The 25,276-nt window shown below is 30.5% G+C and overlaps 1 protein-coding gene across 7 annotated transcripts in view; it reads left to right on the plus strand.

Annotated features, from left to right (window-relative positions):
- Positions 1-897: 897 nt before the first annotated feature.
- The window catches only part of LOC117104928 (MAGUK p55 subfamily member 6-like), a 33,477-nt gene continuing 9,098 nt past the window's right edge, over positions 898-25,276 (plus strand). For 2 of the 7 annotated variants that reach the window (XM_033245869.1, XM_033245870.1), the window contains exons 1-8: positions 898-1,050; positions 2,720-2,777; positions 9,387-9,514; positions 19,330-19,482; positions 19,953-20,102; positions 20,694-20,769; positions 22,120-22,271; positions 23,040-23,171. In XM_033245869.1, the coding sequence (XP_033101760.1) occupies positions 2,744-2,777; positions 9,387-9,514; positions 19,330-19,482; positions 19,953-20,102; positions 20,694-20,769; positions 22,120-22,271; positions 23,040-23,171 (825 nt within the window). In that variant the 5' untranslated portion in view covers positions 898-1,050; positions 2,720-2,743. Of the gene's footprint in view, positions 1,051-2,719; positions 2,778-6,599; positions 6,619-8,543; positions 8,695-9,386; positions 9,515-18,104; positions 18,315-19,329; positions 19,483-19,952; positions 20,103-20,693; positions 20,770-22,119; positions 22,272-23,039; positions 23,172-25,276 lie in introns of those variants that run through there. The other 5 variants (XM_033245872.1, XM_033245876.1, XM_033245873.1 and 2 more) reach the window with 5 other exon arrangements.

Consider the following 25,276-nt stretch of genomic DNA (forward strand, 5'->3'; position numbering starts at 1 on the left):
AAAAAAAAAAAAAAAAAAAAAGGACAAAAGAAAACGAAAAGGAAGTAATTCTTGTGTTGGCCACGTTTAAGTTGGGAAAATAAAAAAAAATAAATAAAATTTTAAAAAATAAATGGGTAGGTGGGTAGGAAAAGTACTTTTTATTTTATTTTTTTACCAATAATGTGTTTATGCCTAAAAAGTAGAAAATACACAAAAATACCATTTAAAAATCTATAGGCCTATTGAAGAGCAAAATGATCACATACTGTCGCATCGCCTATCATCCAGCAAGAGACCTATTCCAGTCTTTTTAACTCATTAAAAAATATTTTTGTAGTCATAAAAAAAGAAAAATAAAAAATAAACCTTAACCTTTCGTACATTTTGGGTCTTTCGGGATTGGCACTGCGATCATTTTAACATTTTTACTTGGCCTTATTCCCGAGTTTTTCTCCAAATATGCCTTTTATGCGGTTCTGCAATATCAGAGCATTTTGTTGCCCGGAACTTGGCTTTAATATAGCCATCACGCGCTTTAGGCCTATGTATATTTATCAGTGTTGTTGATTGAACCCCATGAAAAGTTTTAACTTAAATAGGTAATTCGTGATTACTCTATAATAATTCGCGCCATCAATGCATTGGCGATTTAAAGAAGAAACACTCAAAACTCAAGGCTTTGATTGTAGTTGTAGGCATAATATTATTTTTCATAAAAAATAATAGGTGATTTTTTTTTTCATCACAACATGGAGGTATAAAATTATACCTCCATGAACACAATAACCAAAGGATCGTAGTAGGTACAAAAATAACAAATCAAATGATGATCTCTGGTACTTGTAATTATCTAAAGAGCGCCACCACACGTTTTGTGGAGTTGTGAAGCATGGGGACCTTTCTCTGACCTCTTATCGCAAAAAATGCTTCAAACCTTTTTTGTTATTGATCAGTGAAGCCGTTAGAAGAGGCAAGGTGTACTTTATAAATATATAGGTTAGCCCGGTACCTCTTTGGGATAGGTGAGGGTTTCTTTGAGTCGAAAATAAAAGTGAGATATATAAACAGGTGAGTAACTATTTCAACAAAGCATTACCAATAATAATATTGGATGTTGGTGTAGGCGTACGTTAGCTAGGCCCAGGGCCTAAGCCTTACTCTGGGAGGGAGGGAGGATGATTAGATGGATTATCGTGTCCCAGCCAAAATTGGGTGCTCTGACTGGTTGATAGCGCCTTGGGGTTCTTGATAAATATTTTGGCACCAAAACATACCATACAGTACTATCCAACTAGGCCTTGTATAATGTATAAAGTGTAGTGTTTAGTAGTTTCATTTCATTTATTATTTTCAGGCACTATAAAATACAATAAACAAAGACACAGCCTGAAGATAACCTAAAATGAACTTAAAGCCCCATTCCCGGCAAAATTTCACTAAAAATGACTTTTTTTAGAAAATATGCATTTGCATTACTCCAATTATTATAAATCATGGAAAAATATTTTAATGAATTTTAGTTTTACGCAAAAGAATAAAAAAAATGAGAAATACAGACTATTTCTCATAAAATATTACCATTTTCTCGACGAATTCATCGTTACTAGGCAAATTCAGAGGTAGATCGCATCCACTGGAATACTCTCGCTTTTATGTATACTTTATACAGTCAATAAAGTGCGCCCTCTCTAATGAGATTACTTTTTGTACTTCGCATCTCGCACAATGCAGTCGTTCGGTTAGGCCGAGATATGTTTGTTTAAGTGTCAAAATCTCAGTCAGAATCAGTTTTTTAACAAATTTGAAATAATTCCTATGAAATATTATATTTCACAAGTGTCAATATTAGCAACGGAAAATATCATGTCGATCTGCACTATTAAACTCTCATTATGCTTCAGGTGTGCAGTTTTCTGTTTAGTCATGAAAACAAACAAAATTATGCTGTCACAGGCATAATTTGTCTTCCTTACTTTGTTTTCTTGTTGATGATACCTCCATAAGTTTACATTTTTTTGTTTGTTAGGGCACATAGAAAAAATGGTTGGATTATTATTCTCGCCCACATAAAAATTTGGAAAATATTGATGTAAAAAGAAAAAAAAAATTTGCTGCATCGTTTATTTCAACAGAGCTTAAAAAAACAATGCAATTTTATGACCGGAAATATATTTTCTTTCAAAAACAATTAAATTAAACTAGTTGTTACGCAATATTCTTGCCAAATGAAAACAGTCCCTCTGTCATCAATAAAAAAAAAAAAAGAAGTAATATTCTATTGTTCCGATTAAAAAAGAACAAACCACCAGCCCTCATCTCTTTTTTTTTTAAAAGAGTGATAATCTATTAATTTTATGTGCCCTTAGCTGTAAAACATTGATTAGCCTGTTGAAAGTAGGCCGATTATTTTTTGTTAAAACATTTTTTTTTCATGCTGATGCATCCAGGCATGTAAATGTCTATGTATGGAATTTTTATATAGCAGTAACGGTGTCATCATTATTTTCATGAGAGTATAAAACATACGCTAGGAATAGTGGTCAACAGCATACTCCTCTTTTTTTACTATAAAAATGAAAAAGTGATCAATTTTAAAATGACAATAATCATACTCTTTTGGGGGAGGGAGGAAGGGATCACAGAAAAGAGTAAGTTTTGCATTCTCTTTAAAATGATGAATAAAATGTGTCAGCCTCTCCCTTTACCTAACATTTGTAGTTCTTGTTTGTTTACTTAGGAGTGGCTAATACTGATAAGCACCATGCCTGGAGCCACAGCGGCTGAACCTGGCGAGGGTAAGATTTTCTTAATTTTTTAAATACCATATTTAATAAAGCTGTGCTATCCGCTGGTAATTTTGGACCCTTCATTAGTATGCAGGTGTCTGTACAAGTCTTAGGGAATGGAATTGTTAGGTTGTTAAAAAAAAAAAAATCCATAGATATCAACATAGGACATTGGCATTTAGGTGGAAGACAAATGTAATAAACCATACTACAGCTCTACAGAAACATATTTCTTTATTTTTTTTTTCTAAAATATAGATTCAAGTGAAGATAATCCAATCCCCTATGGAAACATATAAGTGACAGTAAATCCAATGATAACTAAGCTTGCTAATGACAAAGAAAACACCTTATAATATCTTTATTATTTCTATTTCTGTGCCAGCTGCTTTGCTGGCCATATTTTTTTGCACATGTTACTTAGTTACAGTATGTTAAGTGTAATGTTTTTTTTTTCAAGTGTTGTTGTTTTGGAACAATTGATTTATATTGTTGTTTATTGCTGTGAAGGTTTAATATTTGTTTTCAGTATAAATTTTGCTCTCAGTAAATTTTTATGAGGATTGTTCATGAATATTATTTTATAAGCGACTAATAATAATTTTGTAACCATCAAGATTATTATTAACTATATTTTATTGTTATTTGTTGTTTCTGAACACAGATCAAGTGCCACACTCATCATAAGCAACCTGATAGTGTAATAAGTCAATTAAGCTATTATAATTCTCCATTTATAGTAAGTGGATTTGCAATACAGGATGGAAATATTGATGGTCTACTCTAAACAATATACCAAGTCTCCTTGAGGCTTAGGAGAGGGCATGGAGGGTGGTACTGTAAACATAGTAATAATATACAGTAATAAGGATGATGCCTTGATGAGAATATATAAGTATAGAGGTATTGTGCACATGACGAGATTAGAAAGTGCATTCTGATGTTATCCTATAGATCCATTTAAGGGTGGATTATAATTACAATATGGAATTTATGGTATACACAAAGCATATTATCTGATAGTTGTAGCGATGTATTAATTACAGATGTTGCCAACATATTCAAAATCTATGTGACTCAGTTTCCTTTGACCTTGTGACCTTTTTACAGCTGTAACTTCTTGTCTTGGCAGGCAGCCTCTGTGTATGGAGAAACATTGTCATAGGCTATATCATCAGTTTTAAGAAAAGTTATTATCTAAGGATGTGCTCAAGCGAAAAAAAAAGCGTGCATTTTCTGCTCAATTCTTTGATATATAATACCAAAACCGATCGGTTTTGAGTCTGAGGTTCCAGGCTTGAATAGATTCTTTGCATGTTCTTAAGAGGAGTTGACCAAAAATAATCGTATTCATTGGTTCAAGATAATATGTCTACCTTACAAAAACATTTATTTTCATCATACTGTCCCGTGTGTCAATAATTTGGTTTAGCATCAGGCTTAGAACAAGGTGCAGTATGGCAGAACAAATTATAACATCTATCAGATGTTCAGAAATATTGTAGGAATCTAACCTCAGCTTGATTACCACTGCCAGTACTCATGTCTCATGTTGTGAGGCCTTGGGATAATGGAGTTGTTTACTCATGAGAAAAAAACCCGGTTTTTGACAAGATTGAATAATTAAACCACATTAGCTCCACTCTGCTGTTAAGCATGCTTTAAACTAATTTTTTTTATTATGTTGTAACTATCATGGTGGTGTTAGTTTTATTTGTAATCCTCAAACATTCTCTCTCTGAAATATGTTGAGTTGGAAACCCAAGCATGTAATTTGAAAATGTTGTAAGAAACATGTCTCATTAGATTGCAAAATATATTCAAAATCTATTTAATTAAATGATGGATTAATTATTATGACCTTGCCAGTAACTTTCTTTATAATATTGGAGCTTTCCACTAAACAAAAAGCTGTTTATACCTGTATGTTCCGATAGTTCTATAGGACATGAAATGTATGTTTAAACCTTATAGTCAACAAACTAATGTTTTAAATTTGGAAATTTCATTTTTTATTCCTGTTATCCCATTTTATCTCTTTTATCTCTTAATCTATCGTTTCAAATATTTTTACAACCTTCACTAAATTATTTTATTGCCGTTTTAGGTGATGACATGTATAAGTACTCAATTTTTGTGCAATTTTTTACGTTTTTATTGTATTAAAGTCTTGTTTTGTATGGTATTTGTATTATATTGTTTGTATGTTACTTTTACGAACTCACCGCTGTTTTGAAAGTGTTGTTTCAAATAAAGTCATTTTTATAAAAAAAATTAATGCTATAATATACTTGTAACTGATGGCTCTTTAAAAAAAATAGTGGTAAAATTTCATCCTAATCGGCATATATCATTCAAAATCCACATTGCAGTATTTGGTAATTGAGTTCTATGTATAGATTTGAACTCTGTGTTTGTTGGGAATTATTATAATTACAAATCTATAAAAATTCCCACTAGCGGACAAATCAGTTAGTGAACAAATCCCTCCAGTCTTTTGTTAACAAATTATTATAATTGCACACAACGCCGTCTATTAAACCCCTGCATGAAATTGAAACCACCCAAGCATTGCTAGATGTTGTTAGGGTGCGCTTCCAAAATTGATCGCCATGTTTACGGTTAAGTAGACCAGAATTTGTTCTGCCATCCAGATGATAAATTCTGATGGGAGTTCCTTTATGGCTGCTTTGCCTGTTTTTATTTCACTGTTCACTAATCAATATTTTGGTCAAAGCCTTCGTATGATATTTCAATCCGTTGAATTGTTATGGTTATGTAGACAATATTCTCTGTCACAAATCCATATAGAATTCTATCGTGATCTGAGAATTTTTTTTTTTTGCCCAATACCTAATGAGGTAATGTCTGCTGCCCTCTGTTGTTAATTATTAGAAGAGTAGTAAAATTCTAACATTTACAGTATTTATTATTTTCATATCCTTAATATATTATATCCAATGTATATAAAAATACCATTTTATTTATAATCTTGTAATTTTTCATACTACATTTTGTATTTGTTCCTTTTTATCATCAGTCTGCATATTATTTAAATAATATTAATAAATTATTTAAATCCCATTAAAAAATGCTGATAATGTAACAAATGTTGGTACTTGACCTAGAAATATCTGACTATTAAAAACACCTGAAAAGAAGAGATGACACGTAGGAGCTGACTTCATACTACCATCTACCTTAATGTATTATTAATAATAATAAATATGTCATATGTTATTTAATTGTATAATATCAAGCCAATGTAGCTCTAGTGTGGGTTATTCTAATAGTGGTAATACAATATAAAAGTTATATTGATTTTGAATTAGGCAATCAGATTATAGAGTATAAGTATAGGCATATGGACAGACATGAATAATAAATAGTTTACTAAATTAGTAAAGAAAGCTTACTTAATTAAGACTTATTTGATGTTTGATTTTAGTTGTATTTTACAATCCGAAACAAACTCTTTACCAGATAAAAAGTGTCGTTTTCCTTTTAATTGGAAAGAGATTTTACAAGTGAAACTTCTTTACCCGATATAAAGAAGTGCCATTGAAGTACTTTGAATCATTCACTAAGTCCATTAGTTAAATTGAATCTTGCACAAGATCAATACGCAAGATATATTACCTATTGTCCAATGAATTTTGCATGGTTCGTTGGACTAAGAACTATTAATATATGAAACCAGCATTATACTGTATACCATACACGTCCAAAACCATCGATCTTAGCTCATTAGCAGTCAATGAAGGTAAACATGGGAACATTTAGATGCAAGTGTTCTGCAGTTAGTTCATAATTACTGCTTCATTCTGTGGTTTCTACTCCGTAAGTTGATGTAAATTACCATTATTATGTTTTGTATTACATATATAGCAGCATGGTGGTAAGTAATCCATGGTAGACAATTCAATTTACCACTATTCCTAGCATGTATTTTTATGGTAATTAAGCTCTAAGAGTGTCTGTAGTACAATGTACAGTAGGTATAGAGACAGTTTAGGTACCTGTGGCCATCACCACAAAGTGCACACAGACGTTTGTGTCTGTCGGTTGAAACAAATGATGTACCCTATGCATTTTTTGTACACACTGTAATTTTAGGCCTATTCTATGCAAAATAGTGTGTGAGAATAATTTGGTAATTTTTTTTTTTTTTTTGTGAACAGACACCATATTTATTTATTTATTTATTTATTAGGATATACACTTTTGAAACAGTGGCACACTTCAAAAGAAGAAGGTGCATCCATGAAAACAAAAACATACTTAGACTAAAAATGATAAAACCAAATACAAAAAAATTACCAAGCATAAGAAAACTTACAGAACTAATAATTAAGGTTCCTACCCTCCCTAACATAAATAATGTAATACAAAATGCACCATAACCCTATATTCAAAACAATTACAAATTACACAGCTAAAATTTAAAAACTACACACAAGTTTGTGAAATGTTCTTGGCAATTATTCTATTAAAAATTTTAGATACGCATGAAGTTAAAGAGATACCCCGGTAGTTATTAAGGTCCTTTCGGTCTCCTTTTTTATGAATAGGTATGATAATACTAGTACTCCAATCACTTGGAATCTGTTCTAAGCTTATGATTTTTGTGAACAATTGTAACAGCGATTTAATAAGACAATTGCCTCCGTTTTTAAGTAATTCGTTTGTTATGGAATCTAATCCAGGGGCTTTATTATTCTTTGCATGTGAAATTGCTTCTTCCAGAATGTCAAAATCGATCACCATAGTGATAATGATTTAATGCATTTCTGTAATCTTTGAACTATTCAATTTTTTTGATAAATTTATTTTTAAAATTGAGATAGATAAAATTGAATAAAATATAGGTAAAAAATTTAAACAAAGTTAATGAGAAGTGGACCCCCTTTATGCTAAAAATGTTGGGTTTTTAAGCCTAATCAACATATTATCACAACAAATCTATGGTGCGCTATATTTTTACCAAGAAGCCTGAATTGGTGTTTTAAAATGATTTTGATATCCAACCATGCTTGAATATTTAGTCTAATGGTTCAATTTTTTTTTCAACTAGTAAATCAGGTCTGGGACTATAGTAAAATTGGACTAATTTTCAGATGTCACTGAGCTTGGACAACATGTATTTGGCTGTACTGTTACTGTTTAAGTAGTGGAAACTCAAGGACTTTGGTTGTACAGTTGTATTCCAAGTATAACATTTGACTTTACAGTTATAATAATAAGAACTTTCATCCAATAGGAGCTCATGCATCATTTAAAATAAACAGAGGTCAGTGTCAGTATAAACCATGGTCTGAGCATGTGTAGAAGTTATGGTACTATATGTCCTTTGAATTCTACTGCTAACATTCCAAAATGCAGTTACTTGTCTGTGTATTGTTAGGCATTAACAATTATATGAAAGCACACCTCACCTTTTGTATAATGGATAAAAGTGGTGGTAAAGTCTTGAATAAACAACTCTAAAGCCCTTTTCTTATAAGGACTATTCCATTCACTCCAAGGAGTTGAACTATAGTAAAACATCACAAAATCCAATTGTCTTAGATATAAATTTTAATATTGTGTTTTCAAATAACTTTTTACACTTTGCATTGTAACAGAGATTTACAATGTAAGTTTTAGATATTAATCTTCTTTAAATCATAGAAAATTAATTTCCGATTGTCACTTCTTCCTGAGAGTGTTCAAACCCACTCTGATTGATAGCTTCTTTTGTACGAGATTTTCCAAATTGAAAATCCATCTTCAAGTCGGTATTGCAGGAAACCGTTTTAAGATGGAACAGGCCGTGAGTGATCGGGCTGTGTGTTTGTGCTAGGCTTGATTTATGCATTTCATCTTCATCGTAAACTTCTCCTTACTCGGAATAACAGTTGGAGAGAGAATATTCAATAAGCTAAAAGTGAGTAAGGTGGATTTTAAGGCACTTTAGGTAGATTCTGTTAGGCTTGGCTGCATTGTCATGAACATGGTAAAATCACTACCAGTGATTGTATTATACTTTGTATTAACTTCAAGGTAGCACACGTTGTCCATGCTTCTAGGGCTTGCTAGGTTTTTAAGTTGGAAGTTGTGTTAGAATCGAAGAAAATATTAGAGAATGACTTTTTGTATAAAAACTTTAATTAAGTCCTCAAGGTAAGATTATATTTTTAGTTCCTCCAAGAAATAGATTGTACACCTTACAAAAATTTCCTTAGGAATTTCAGAATTATTATAGTTTTGCAATGAAGTCATCATTTTCATCCAAAAGTATTGGTATTTAAATAATTGTTTTGATGATTGTATTACCGGTATTAGTATTAAATTCGGATGTTTGCAGTATTTTATACAATTATTCATAAATTGATTCTTCATTCCTTCATTTTTCTAATCCTTCCTAAAACATACCTAAGCCTTCCCACATAACAAAATAATTTGTTTAATCTGAAATGGAAGCAATTATGAATGTAAGTGTATATTTATAATTAATAAGCTTTAAAAATGTCAACTTAATAGCATTTCCAAGGAAATAGACTTAAAAGTTCATCATTATCTAGGCCAGATTTGCATCTTGATTGTAATCTTCAATTTCATAGTCATTTTCTTTTTCAGGTGAACGGGCTATAAGTACTATTATGGATAATCTAGAGAGAATGAAAGAAACCGTGCAAGCCCAGAACACCGACTTACTATTCCTCAGGAATATGATGGAAAGCAAAGGCATACAGAATTTAGTTAAGGTTAGATATTTTTTATATTGTTTGGAAAGGATATATCCTGTCCATAACCAGTATTCCTAAAAGCAATAGGGGAGGGTTTTGCTGGGAGAGCTAGGGATTGAGGGGATGCCTCTAGTAGGTGCCGTGGCCGGGTCTAGGAGAATAACTCTTGTGAATTGAAGCATTCACAACATGTAAATGGTTAATTTCTTAATTTTAATGGTTTTTGATGCAAGGAAAAAGGTGGGTGTTGTTTGCAGAGGAGATTTGCTTTAAACAGGAGTTTGGTCGAACCATAGAATCCCCTTTGGTTTCGGGCCTGTATATGGTAGAACAAATTAGAATAAACAATAATTTTATATTAATGTACAGATAGTATATTTTAATAAAATGTCAACATATACATTTATAAAAAGGTATGCTTAACAGCTGAATTAGAGATAGTTTCATTAAAATAATAGAACAATTTTTGCAACTGAATAATGAAAAAAAAATAATCCAATGATAACCTGCAATGGGATTTTAAATAATTATGTGCAGTGTTATATGAACCAAACCTGAACTATTTCTTATGTAAACTTGGGTTTGAATCCTGACAAATTGGCCAACATATTTCTGTTCTCTGTTTTCTCATTATTATCAACAAGATGGGTAATTAAACAACTTATTGAAATACATGATACATAAAGTAAGCCAAATTTTTAAATATGAAATTTTGAAAGAGAGTTCAACTATGAAAAGTGTTGAAATCCTCTCACTAAGATACCTCAATGCACTAAGTAAGCTGTAACATTAACCTTTGAACTTTAATATTTATGCTTGGCCAGTTTGATTGGGTTTTCATTTTGGTTCCCTACAGATCAATGATATTTATTAATTTTCTCATAAGATTTCAAGTCTGATTAATATGAATATTTTAGTTCATTGCAACGTTAACCATTTTAATTACCCTATCATATTAACAAACATGTGAAATACTTTTGAGGAAACGTGGGCGCAGATTTGACTACCTGAGGACAAATTTAAATTAATTGATCCCCAAAGATTAAATCTTAGAATTTAGATAAACGATATTTATATAAATCTAAATTTATTGCCTCATAAATATGCTGTGCTCAATTACATGTTTTGCATTTTAATACATTTTGTATGTCTATTTTTCTTATTTATACAGAACTTAATTACAATATTTAGTTCTTCTTTAGGCCTATTTAAAACAAATTATGAGTTGATCACCATATCTATGCTGAAAAAAAAAGGGAGGGAGGCTTTTTTATTTTTATTTTTTATTTTGCTAAAACCAAATAACACCCAGTTGTTCGCTGGTGCATTGATATTCAAAGTATGATTAAGATAATACAAACTATATCTACTATTTAATACTAAAAAATGAAAAAAAAAATTAAATTCCAAAAATTTTTTTTTCAAATATATTTTTTTCCAAAAATAATTTTTTCCAATACCATAGAAGACATGCAGACGAGGGTGATAAACTAATAAAAAATTTTTTATTGGGCCATAACTTAAATTTGTCAGTGTTGCGTTTTTAGATTGCATCTTTCTTTGCTCATTGTTTATTCTTACTTATGATTACCTTTCACACTGTCATGATGCGTCATTCTGCAATGTTGATGTTGCCAGAAACCTTTCACACTCTACCAATAAATTCATATGCATGTGAAATATTTATTTTATGTCTTTCAGTTTTATGTTTTACCAAATAATCTCTGTGTTATGTTTATATGTTTTATATTTTAAAATAATTAATTTTTAAATGAATGCAATACCATACCTTCTAAATTCCCATTCACATTGTATTTGCATATTATTTTCTATAGAATTATAAATATCAAATTCACAATCAAAAAACGATTTTTTTTTATACAATCTTGAGAGAAATGGGGATGTATTGTACATGACTCTGTAAATATCTTGGAACTTGGTGGTTAAAAATTTAAAGCATATAGAATAGCATAGAATTTATAAGGCGCCTATATGGCGCCATATTTCAAACCAGGCGCAAGGCATGCGCATTTCACCTGAAAACAAATTGGTTTTAAAACTGTAATTAAAGTAGCAAAGGAAAATAAGTTATTAGTATGAAGCAGGTTATAAAAGTTGGAAGAATCTTAAATCATGGAACAATATTGTCCATATAAACAGAGACAAAGTTTTGGGAGGCTGAATGAAAACGGCAGATGGATTATATTAGGAAAGCAATGCGTGTTAAAATAAGATGATGGTTCAGTCAAGTGAAGAGCTTGTGAAGACAAGTAATTTGAAAAAAAGTTTGCTGTTGATCGGCAGCTATGCAGTTTACACAGGGTGTATAGCGGCTGTATAAGTACATATTTGGCCAGCATGTTCTCAAAGCCAACCATACTGTATTTCAGACAATAAGCTGACACCAATTATGTTTGATCAAAGATAAAGTGACTAATATTAATTTACATATGGTTTCTTATGAACAGTGTAGTCCAACAAGTAGATACTTAAATCAGAGAAATACAACATTATCATTGTTGAATTAATAAACTTCCTCAAGTAATAAAATTAAATAATTTAATGACTTTGCAAACAAGTTATTACTTTGCGATGTAATAACATATATATTATATATTATATGATTTATTCTCCTGAAGAAGATTGAAGCATCTGAATCGAAACGTCCAGGCTTTCTCAACTACAACAGTTCTTTTCAGAACTACCTACATGGTGTACCGCAAGTTTCAACATATAAGTTATTACTTGTCATTCATTTGAAAATAGAAATTATTTTCTTTGTTATTCTATTTCTGTATTCATTTCATAGAGCCTTTATTGGTCAGTAATCAGTAGAGGTTTGTAGTGAAAGACCTGTAAATCAAGGATAATTACATTTATTTATTTATTTTTTTGGCTTACGTTTCATTTTAACTTTTGTAGTCCGATAATGCTGGTGCAATGTAAGCTAATGATTTAATAAGTCTGCCCATACTGTATATCTGAATCTGATTGTTTGTGAACACTGAAACTATCAATTGTTTAGATGGTTTTCCAGATATTGGTGGGTAGCAGTTTATAGATTTGTAAACTTCATTATTGGGACTTAATCTACCTTAACTGAATGATTGAGTCCTAGAAATTTCATTACTATCAGCTGTCGCCAATTCGTAAATCTGGCTGAGGGTAATTAAATAGGTTTCATAGTACAGAGAATATTCAGGTGTGGTTTGGATCAATGATTTAAGTCATATAATTCAAATTATTTATAGTAATTCATATATGGTAATTCTTATCAATTCATATGATACATAATGTAATTCATTTAATTTCATATATGAAAATTTATATTTTATTGATTAAATCATATAATTCAAATCATTTATATAGTAATTCGTATATGGCAATTCTTATCAATTCATATCATACATAATGTAATTTTTTTAAAATTTCATATATGATAATTTATATTTTATTGATTAGATCATATATAATTCAAATCATTTAGTAATTCATATATGGAAATTCTTATCAATTCATATACATATGTAATATATTTTTAATTTCATATATGATAATTTATATTTTATTGATTTAATCATATAATTCAAATCATTTATATAGTAATACATGGTAATTCTTATCAATTCATATCACACATAATATAATTTATATTTATTTTCATATATGATAATTTATATTTTATTGATTTAATCATATATTTCTAATCATAAATGGCAATTCTTATCAATTCATATTATTATACATAATGAATATTTAATTTCATATGATCATTTATAGTTTATTAATTTAATCATATTTAATTCAAATCATTTATATAGTTACTCATATGGCAATTCATATACATAATTTATATTTAATTTCATGATCATTTATGTTGTTCATATCACTTCATATTATTTATGTGTAGTAATTCATGGTAATCCATATTGATAAAATGTTATCATTCATATACTGTAGTAATACATAATACTGTATGGGAGCTTATATATTCTTATTATTCATATACTGTAGTAATTTATGGTATACAAATAATGGTAATTCATGAATTCATACAATGATGTACAGTATGGTAATTCATATCAATTCCCATCATTCATGGTAACACAATTTCAAAATAATATGAAGTTTTTTTCAAGTGCAAGAATATCATGCTTGATCGCACTCAAGAACACATCCACACTTCATGTTTTATTATTGATTATAATTTCTGAATATTTAAATTAAAGTACACTATTAAGGGAATACTTCTGTCACATAATGTCACAGTAGATGGCCTCAGATATCCAGTTTTTTTGAGACAGTCTGTATTTACGAGGCTAACTTTGACAATTTTATTTTTATTTGTTGTCATAAAATGTTGAGAATTGTAGAACGCAGCTGTTCAGTTAGTAGCACATAACACATTTCTTTTCAGTGCAAACATTCATTATTGCTGAAATTGGAAATAATGCTTAAAATACAAGTTTACTCATCAGCATGCAATTTTACAAGCTAAATCAAGAAATTTATGATTAATGTGTATTATTTTTCATTTTTTATGACATAATGTAGAAGAATGGATTTTTTTTATTTGTTGAAAATATCTCTTAATAAACTATGCTCAGTCAAAAGGATCAAATTATTTGACAATTTCCAGTGAGACATATCTGAACAATTTCATTTTTTTTTGCAGACTTTTCCTTTTTGTTGATAATTTTGGTATGCAACGGATAGAAACATTGTCAATTATTGAGGAAACTATATCTTAAAAGCTATATCTAAAGATGTACTGTATAGTTTCTGTGTTAATCTAAAAAAAAACTTCTGAAATTATTTTCCTTTCCTTTTGTTTGTTGATTTTATCATTGTAACCAAGTTACTGAAGTGTAATTTCTTGATAATTTGTCGTTTATTGAAGCAAAATTTGTGGTTACTTTTTTGGTTTTTATTTACTATATGTATGCCATGTTACTTCAACTTGCTCCAAAAGCCAGTACAGATATTTAGGCACCAATTAGGCAAAATAAGTCATTTCAGGTTTATTGAACTTAGGGTGGTGATACAAAGGCATAGAATTGTTTAAATTGTAACCTAATGATTGAAAGAGAAAAATGTTGTTTAATTTATGAAAATATACACTTAGGAGCCATTTTAATATTCATAATGAAAATTCTATATTTCTAGGAAGAATTGTAAAAATTCTACAAAGCAGGGATCCTCCTTTAAAATCTGGGAAACACGCAAATTTCTGGGAACTTCGCAGGTCTTCTACTGGCCGTCCTTCACTTGGTTTCCATAACTGGTACAGTACAGTAGGTCGAATGAAATCAAATGAAAAGACTCTTGGCATAAATTTTTGAGAGCTTATTTATATACTGTATCTCCATATCTCACCTCTGAACGTTCATTTCCTTCATATCTTCTGTATCTTGCTTTTAATTGTAAATTATATGGATTTTCTAGTATAATGTTAAGTTACCCGACGTCCAAGCTAATTCAAGGCATACAACTTCATTGAAATTTATTGAACTGTTTTCTTGCACCAGTGCTTTTAAGTACTCACTTTTTATTCATTTTAGTAGGTGCCTTAAGTCTGCAGGACAATGTTAGGTGCTCGTTATTATTTTCATTTTAGCTAGCTAGCTCATCTTGATAGTATTGTTAATACTGATTGTCATCTTAGGTATTTATTTAAAATATATATTTTTTTCTTTTATTTGTTCTTATAAAGTTGATGATTTTGAAGAAAGTCTATATTATGCCTTAAAATAAATAATCATTTATACATATTGAATCTTTTGTGTAAAGATATAAGGATAAATTGATTTATTTCGTATTTAATTTTAACTTTTCTGCCAGTTTGGCCTACATCTGTTGTATATTTGGTGTTTGCAGTGTTTGATGTTAGTTGTTCATTATAAATTTAATAGTTTTTGAAGTCTACATTATGTTATATAATAGTACTATAATAAAAAAAAAGTGATAAACATTTTTATTCATAGTGAACCCTTTGTGAACAGATATATTAAGGATAAATAAATTTATAATTTCAGGCTCAAAATATTCTTATTTTGTTCTTAAATTTACACATTTTTCAAACATAAAATGATTATTGTTCACCAGTATATTACTGTACATTATTTTAAAGGTTATTACATGATCACACCTACTGAAAATAATGTACAGATAGATTTTATGGTGTTTTTTTTTTACCTCAGCCACAATTTATTTATATTTTGTTCTAAATTTTAAAACATTTTCATCCTCAGTGTTCTTATAAAATGTGTTTTTATAAAAAAAAAAAAAATGTGTATTTGTTTTGTAGTTTGTATTGAGCTGTCAGGAGAGTCACTTCATAGTCTTGGCAGTATTTGGACTATGTAGCATCATGTTCTTTGGTTTTATTTTACAGAAGTAATTTTGAATTGAATTGAAATGTTTGTTTATTTTTTTAAATATCAAAATACATCTATGTTTAGGATGAATGTGTCTCATTTTCAGTTATTGTAGATTCTTGCTGACTTGTATAGTCTCATATGACCAAGGCTAGTACTATCAAGTTTCTCTCACAAAATGTCAGTCGTTAATTTGTGCATCGATCTATTTCATAAAAATCTTCAATTTCATATATAATAACGGAGTTTTTGTCTCTTCTATTTAATCCTTCAAAAGAAAGTCCGCAATACACTGGTGGCTAATAATATTTTCGTGATCATGAAATTTCATCTTTTTCTTAAAAATAAATGTTTGACTAAAAGTAATCTTTTGAAAATGTGGTAATTTAAGTGTTTTGATATTTTAGGTCGGTATATTTCAAGAGTGTTAGATACGAACCTTATGCTCTTAAAAAATATATTACCTAGTGTACATACTGTCTGAATAAAATAGTTTCTTTTAGTTAAAGCAATTTAATATTTTTTTGCTCACTTGCTACATTTTGGCTTCTTCTTTGGTGTGCCTTTGTGAAAGAAAAAAGGTGTTAAAGTATTATGAAACTTAAATCCAGCATGTACACTGTATTTTAAGCCCTTAAGTTGGACATGGTAGTAATATATAAATTTTCTAGTGATATGATAACGACAACAGTGATTATGAGGATAACAATGAAAGTAGGAAGTTATAAATAATTTGAATGAATATAACATGTGCTTTATAAAATATAGCCAAGAAACCTTCTAATGTCGCCAAACAGATACATTCAAATTATTGTTTCTTTTTTCTATAAACAAAACTACCTACATACACTGTACTATAAATTATTTTTTCATGTTGTATTCTTGATTTTCTATCCTGATTTTTGTATTCTTAAAATATATTACTCTTGGATTTTCACCATTTATTTTGCTGCATGAGATACTGTAGCACATTGCAACAATTCATCCATTTACCCATACTTACCAGCACTATAAGCTGGTATTTACTTAGCAGTATTGGCTGTTCAGATATTAATTTTTAATGTAAATATGGTTACAACATGACATTATTTTCACATTTACTCCCACCTATGTTGAGCAGCTTAGTTCAAGCACATCAAGTAAATTTGCTCTAAGGAACGATCTTAATTAGCTAAGTATAGGCGACGCCTTAGCGTAGTGAAAAGTGTTAAAATTATTCTTTCCTTACTACCCGTAATGTGTTCTGTTTGAAATAGGTTTTGTATGGTATACAGTACTAGGCTGGTTGTTAGTTTTGGTATTGAAGGTTAACATCAAATTCTAATAAATTAATCAATATAATTTTACTTGATGATTAAATTTTGATGAGATTGTACTTTGAGCTGTGTATTAAAATTGTATGAGAGAGTACTCTAGCTGAAAGACAAGGGTAAACAGTGGTTAACACATAGCTCCATAGTTCAGAGCACATACAGTGAATCCAGTACACTATAAAAGGAAACTGATTCTCTGCAACTACCATTTATTAATATTGGATGGATGGATTAAAATAAACATTAGAGTATGATATTATGGTTATTATGAATCCTAATTTCAAATTAGTTACAATTACATAAACAATGAGGTCAGTATTTAAATGTGGTTAAGTGTTTAACTACCTGGATTAGCAGTGCCAGTGGGGAAGGGGGATTAATACCCCATTGGAAAAGTCAACGCCTTCCTCCCCCATCGACCACAACTTGTCAGACCATAAATGGAATCGTTCAGGTTTTTTTTTTATTGAGTGAATATTATTGTAGAGGAAGACATGATAAATAGCATAAAATGGTGAGGGGCTTCATACTGTACCTTCAGTAGACTCTCACCAGGCTCACTGTCATAAAATTGTCAGTTCTCTTGGACACCTGCATCCCTTTCCCATATCCTAAAGCCATCACTCACTACTACTGGTTATATTGCATTGCTGTATGTAGGCCTATGTCGATTACTGCCTTGTCAATCATTAATTGTATTGTGCAAGGTCTTACATTACTACTGTACACTGGATTGATACATTCTTCTTGATCATTATTACCCAAACCTTGGCCCTGGAGGACCACATCAAGGTCTAGCTGGCTCACTCACCCAATCATAATAAACCTCCTCAGCAGATTATTGATCCCAATCAATAGTAGTCATGTTGGTGTTAATCTTTTCATCAAGGTACATAATGTTACCTCTTATTATAGTTTAGATCGGAGGGTAGACACAGTCCTGTCCGTGTCAGACTCGATGTTGGAGTTGTACAGTAATCAAACTTTTGTCAAATGGATAAATTGTTCAGAAAGTATTATTAAATCATATCAAGTCATTGTGTGAAATAAAAATCTTAATTCCTAAACTGGAAGACGATGCGGATTGTGTTAACTTGCCTATACAACGGATTCATGGACAATCTGCAGGTTAGCCAGCGTTGTTTACTTTAATGTCACTGTCAGCGGGTTTCATGCTCCTTATTTACTTCACCTGCGATGCTTTATCATAGGTGTTCCCAGGTGTAATACTCGGTAGTGTATGACTGAAATCTATCCGGTTTATTTACCTTCTAGTTGATAGTCATGTTGGAACTAATGATGGAGAGTGATTATGGTTGCAGTAGTATTAGTGATGCTGACGGTATTGGTGGTGGTAGTGGTATTGGTGCATGATGGTAGTAATAGTGACAGTTGTATTGTTGGTATCGAAAATGGATTTGTTGGTAACAGTATTGATGCTACTGGTAATGATAGTGGTCCTGCAAATGTTGATGGTAAATCCCATCGTAGGAGTGGTGATATTTGTAGGAATGGTGATATTGGTAGTGGTGTGGCTGGTAATGGTTGTACTGGTAGTGGCTGCAGATACACTGTAGAAGATGCACTTGCCGATACCAGATAATTAATGAACCTGTCATTTTTTAAAGAAGCGGGTATTTATGTACGTATTGATGATGTCATTGGCGATTGTTACCATAGCTACTCACTTAATCCATTGTGATGATTGTTTACGCCAGCATCCTGGACTTGCATAATTAAAATTCTAATTTTGAAATAGGTACCGCCCCAAGATTGTCATGGATACCAAGGATATTATAGATATCAAAGTAATAATAATAATTTCAGATTTTTTTTTTTTACTTTACTGTACGGTATGATGGTAATTCAGCACCACCAAGCATTGTAGTGAATTTGTTTGCTAACTGAATTTTCTATTATTAAGTGGTAATAATATTATATTTCTGCACTTATAGTAATGATGACAATGGTAAAGTAATTCATTATTTTATTTATTTTGAAAACTTATCTAATCTCATTTGCCTTTCTTTGCAGGATTTGAACCTAGGATGCATGTAAACCAATCAAGTTTCTGTTTTATCCCACTTTTTTTTTCTTGTATTTAAAAAAAAAATCAGACTTAAATATTTTTACATTCCTACAGGCCCATGATCGGTTGGAAGATCTTGAGTTAACACCGGTCCAGACAAAGAGCACAGAGCTGCTGGGTGAAGTAATGGAAAACATTGAACCTTTAATTGCTTCCAGTAACAATGCTGCGGAATTAGCTGGCATTCTACAGGATCTCAACTTCCTTGTAAGTACTAGATAATTTATTTTCTCAAAAATCTGGTGTTTGTTTATTTAGTTTTATTTAAATTGGTCAATTACATAGTAAGTACAGAAGGTCAGCAGATGTTCACTTTAACATTATAGGGACAGCTGTTTGTCATTTGCATAATAATATAAAAAGAAAATAATTTATTCAAGATAGATTTATGATATATAATTTAACAAGGTTATTATTAGGTCTAAATAAAAAAAAGTTTCAACGATAACCATTATTTATAGATATAATTAGAAGGAATATATTAGACGAAAAGGATTAAATGATAATAATAATAATAACAAATAAGAATTATTAATACATACATAGTAATAAATATAACAATATAAAAATCGTAATTATAATAATTTTTTTAGCTGCAGATGTACAGTGTTCACAATACCTCCCATCATTTGATTGTAGAATATATAAACTCAGGTTTTTATGTTATTTTATTTCAGTCGTTGATGGAATCACATGATTTAGTTGCAGCAAAATCTTATGATCGTAATTCATATCCAGCACTAGAAGGCCAGCCTCTCTCTTCCTACAATCCCACGGGGCAAGCTATTAGAATGGTGGGGGTCCGGAAAACAGATAGTGAACCTTTGGTTAGTTATGCTTGCAATGATGTAGAAGAAATGTTGAGCTTAATGGTGACAAGAATGATTATGCTGATGATGATGGTGCCAATGTTAGCAAGCACAGTATGGTTTAAAGAATAGATATTTGTTGATTTATGTTTTAATGGTGATGAGGATGTTTATATATTTGGTTCTGGTTCTGATAATAGTGGTGATGGTGATGATGTTTATGATGAGAATGTTTGTGGTGATGACGATGATGAGAATGAAAATAGTGGTGGATAATGATGTTTATGATGATGATAATACAGTAGTAATTGTGATGGTAATAGTGATAATGTTGGTTATGGTGATGAGGATGATGGTAATGATTCAGTATGATTACAATTATAACTATTTTATTATAATGAAATTGAGAAGTTGAACTAACTATGAGTCCATGAGGAATACTGGTTTGCTAATTTCAATAGAAGTAAAGGAAGTAAAAATTAACAATGATAGTGATGAAAATGTTGGTTTGCATTGACGGTGGCTATGACAATAATAAAAGTGATGTTTTGATACTGAGTAATTTGCATACTTATGTTATTACTGACATTTAACACATACTGCTTCTAGGGTATTACCTTAAAAATAGAAGATGGGGATGTTGTTATTTCTCGGATTTTACAAGGAGGCATGATAGATAAGCAAGGTGAGTTCAATTGTGCTATCAAATGATCAATCAATCATTCAGTCAGTCAATATTCAATGGACAATAGATTTATAATGCACATATTGTCATGACCTCTATGTGCATCACAATATTACAGTACCCCATTTATTGAATCAAACACCTATCAAGCATCTTCTAAGCACCCACTTATACCCCCAGGCCCACAGAGAAACAACTGTAGGTAAAGTGCCTTGCCCAAGGGCACAATCAAATTTGCAGTAAAGGTTCAACCTTTGATTTCAAGGTTAAACCATTTCCATTTTCACCATGTAAGGTGAGGGTCATTTTTCCTGTCTGCCTGATTTTTATGACTGAAGTGGTTATTGCATTCACACCAACTGTATAATGCATGTTCATTTTAGAGATTGTCTTCAGTGATCCTAAGATTTCAGTGGGTCACATGGTTTAATGCAGAATAACAGCAAGAATGAATTAAGCTACTTACAGCTAATCACAGGACAGATATCTGAGGGTGTTTACATTTTCACCCAGCGTTAAGATAGATGTGGGCTCACTTTATTTGCGTAGTCAAACATTTTGTTAATTGTACTGCTAGTCATGCAGCGAGAAAAACAACCATCCATCATCATGTAGAAACCGTTTGACCATTATGAAATTACTTTAAAATGTTCCTTCTAGAGCAATGACTAAGATATATTCCATTGCACCATTTGCCCTGACATTTAGAGTGAATGAAATATATGCATGATAATTCATTTGAAGTATCTACTGTTTGACTTCCTCCTCATACCCCAAAAGGTCATCATCTAGCAATTATGTGTTGGTTTTTTTTTTTATAATCGAGAATATATTCTAATCTTAAGAAAAATTTCCTGTTAGGTTTAGTATTTACATAATCCGTATATGACATACTGGTAATCCATATTTGACTTAAACAATATTTAAAATAATCCATGTAATCTATGTAACAGCGCAATTAAAAGGTACAGTTAAATCACTTTTTGTTTTCTCTACATTTTTATAATTAATTGTGAGAAACAATTAAAACTTCCACTTTTCAGGTTAGTTACATTTCTTGTGGATGATCCTGACTAAATAATAATTGGGAGTTAAATTTATGTAATATTTTTAAAATTAATATTTTTCTTTATTTCTGTTTTTGTTTTTTACAGTGTAGTTAGAGGTTTTATGTAATATGTGTAAAAGTAGTAATGCATATATAATAATAAATAATATTATGATAATGATGATGAATTATAAAAATATTTCGGTCACTTTCTGATGGTAACTGCTGGATTTTATTATAATATTAATTGAACTCAAATTAATTCTTCTGTTTAATCAATTTTACTGCTTGCTTTGTCATAGGTTTGTTGAACGTTGGGGATGTCATAAAGGAAATAAACGGGCGAGACGTTACAAATGACCCCGAAGCTCTTCAGGAGGAGATGAAGAACTCCGTTGGGGGTATCATGCTCAAGATTGTTCCAAGCTATCAGGATGTCGTAGCACCTGCTCCTGTAAGTGTCATGGAGAGAATCATGACATATCATGTTATACATTTAATTTTTACAAAGAGAGAATACGGGGATGTCGTTAGGAAAAATAATATTCGTAAATGAGGCATATTTATCATATATCACCGGCAGCTGATGTTTTTAATAAATATCTAAGAATAGAAGATTTTTTTTTCTATTTTTGATTTATCATCATTCAGATTAGAATGAAAATATTAAGCATTTGAGAATAATCAGTAAACATGTACGCGATTGTAACATAACTTATTAATGACAATTGTCATTAATATAGATTGAAAATTAGTCTTTAATAATTGAGATGTGTAATAAAAAGAAACTTTTTATGTAAAGGTAACCTTTCAAGAATTAGGGTATAATATTAGAATATTTATTAGAAGTAGCATTGTAATTTTTAGAAAATTAATAATTGTTATGTAAAGATATTCTTACTGTGAATTCCTTGAAACCCATAGATGAGAAAAAAAAAATTGTTTTAAGTTCAACCAACTGACCCAAAATTTCGAAAATCAAGGGTCAGTTTTTTTTTTTTTCAAAGAATAAATATTTTTCACCAAAAAAAAAACCAATATTTGTATGATGTGTCAAATGGCTGCTTATTAAACTATAACTAATTAATTTGATTTTATCCCTGTGGTTACCATATTTTTAGTTAGAATAAAACTTGTGTAATTATATTTTTAAAATCTGGCATTTTAAAAATTACTTTTGATAATGTTAATTGATTTGAATGTGTTGATTTTGTTTTTTAAGGGGTACATGAAAGCGCACTTTAGTTTTGATGCAAGTAAAGACAAATTGATCCCGTGCCGTGAAGCGGGCCTCTCTTTCAAGTGCGGTGATATTCTCCAGATTGTTGAGAAAGAAGATGCAAACTGGTGGCAAGTATGTAGGGATTGGGCTACATAAATAAAAGTAAATAATGGACAGCATATGCCAGTAGATGTAAAAAGTATATACCAACCTACAGAGGGCAGTATATTACAATAGATAGAGCGCAGTATTTTCATCCCAGAAGATAGTGTGTACACCAGTTAGTCATTGATTGATCAGTGCTTTTAACACTTCGTTCTCTCCTGATTTACTGACCTGGTACTGTACTATATCAGCGTTATTTTGTAAATAGGGCTGTAAATTTCATTGCAGCAAATCATAGGATTGAGAAATCACAATGTTTACTTTTTAACGGATGGATGAATGTGGAAGTGACATTAATGTCAACTCATAAGAATGCAACTTAATGATTAGCCAGTAGCCATACTAATTGATAATTCTAGGTAGATAATAAGTTAAGGAGTATAGGGAGTGTAGTTCACACAGTTTTAGTTATACATCTATAAATATACATTCAAAATACGGCTAGCTAAAGTGCGCAAACGTAATTATGCACAGAACTGTTCTTGCATCTTTGCGTTTAATACTGATATTGAGTGCCCATTAGAATGTAGAAAAATCAACTAGGCCTAATTTACATAATAATACAGCATTTAAATTATGCCTCGTAATATTTTTTTATATTCTATGTTATGTGTTCCTACCGATACCAGGGTTACTTGTACATTCCTTAAGCCTAGATATACCAGCTATGTCATGCTTTTTTTTCTCTCCCTATAAACATGTTTTAGACATCTATTAAATTTGTTAGTAATCTTACGTGTGGTTTGTATCTCTAATACTATAACGTAACAGAGGATGGTACAGTACATAAAGTGGAATTATTTAATGTACAATTTTTTTTACTGTTGTGGTTTTTATTGTTCTTATCTCATTAAACCAAATACGAAGCAAGATGCTTTCAGAGTTATAATAAACATATATTCTAGAGATCCTCATAAACTGTTTTATTATACATTTTCATAATTTCCCTGATTACTTCTTTAACATTCTTAATTCCTAAGATCAGTTTCTATACTTGAATTGCATAATAAGCATATATCATTACTCATCTTATGTGCTATCCATTCCAAATATAAAATATATAAACCCAACTGCTTTTTTTCCCTTCAAGACTAGACATATTTTAAAAACACAGGCTTAAAATCATTTATATTTCATCCACATCAAACAGCGAACTGAATTGCAAATTTGCATGATGAAACTAAACTGTTCAAGTTAGTGCTTAATATTAAGTCCTAGGGAGAGGAGTTATATGGTAGAAAATCCGGCAATTTGGAGTGATGAAACCCAAATCATGGTATCCAAAGTTAAGCTCCTTACCAACCAAACTTTTAAAGGTTTAATATATGTTTTTTTCTTACTTATTAGGCGAAACTTATTTTATACCTTGCATCTTTTTAAAGATTGTCATAGGAGGGCGGGAAAAAAAAAAAAAATTGTTTTCTCATTTAGCAAAATGATTTTGTCAAAGTCATCTACAGTACAGTGTAGACTGTTGAGGAGAAAATAAAAATATAATTTTATTAATGAATTAAACAGTGTAGTAATGAGATTGATAATTAAGGAAGAAATATATATCTTATTTTTTGGAGATTTAAGGGGTGCAGATTGTGTAATAAAAATAAATATAAAATTTGATTTATTAATTTTTTTTAATTTCCATTTTTGTAGCAAAGGGTGTGCTATTTGGCCCAAAAAATTTTTTTTATTTTTATTCAAAATCATCATTATTGGCTGTCAACAGGTTCGCTAAACAATGTATTTATAAAAAGGCCTCGCCTTAAATGTGTGCAGTCATGAATTTTTCTAGATACTTATTGCTTTCACTATGAAAATAGTTTTTTAAAATTTTTTTTATTTCCTTGACATCCATCAGCAAGTACACATGATGCTTTTAAAAACTCTAAGCCTCTTTATAAGGCTTAGGGAGTGGAGTTGATTTTAGTCGTGTTGTGACTGGATTTGAACCAAGGACCCTGGGATCAGAAGGCAAGCATCTTAACCACTAAGCTATTCTAATGCACTCTTTTCAACACAAACAGTTTGTATTTGTGAAGGCATATAATCTCTTTACCATGCATAGTAGTTGTCAG

This window comes from Anneissia japonica, unplaced genomic scaffold (assembly GCF_011630105.1).
Source record: "Anneissia japonica isolate Jap-2015-1 unplaced genomic scaffold, ASM1163010v1 scaffold287834_len5846547_cov211, whole genome shotgun sequence".
NCBI lineage: Eukaryota > Metazoa > Echinodermata > Crinoidea > Comatulida > Comatulidae > Anneissia > Anneissia japonica.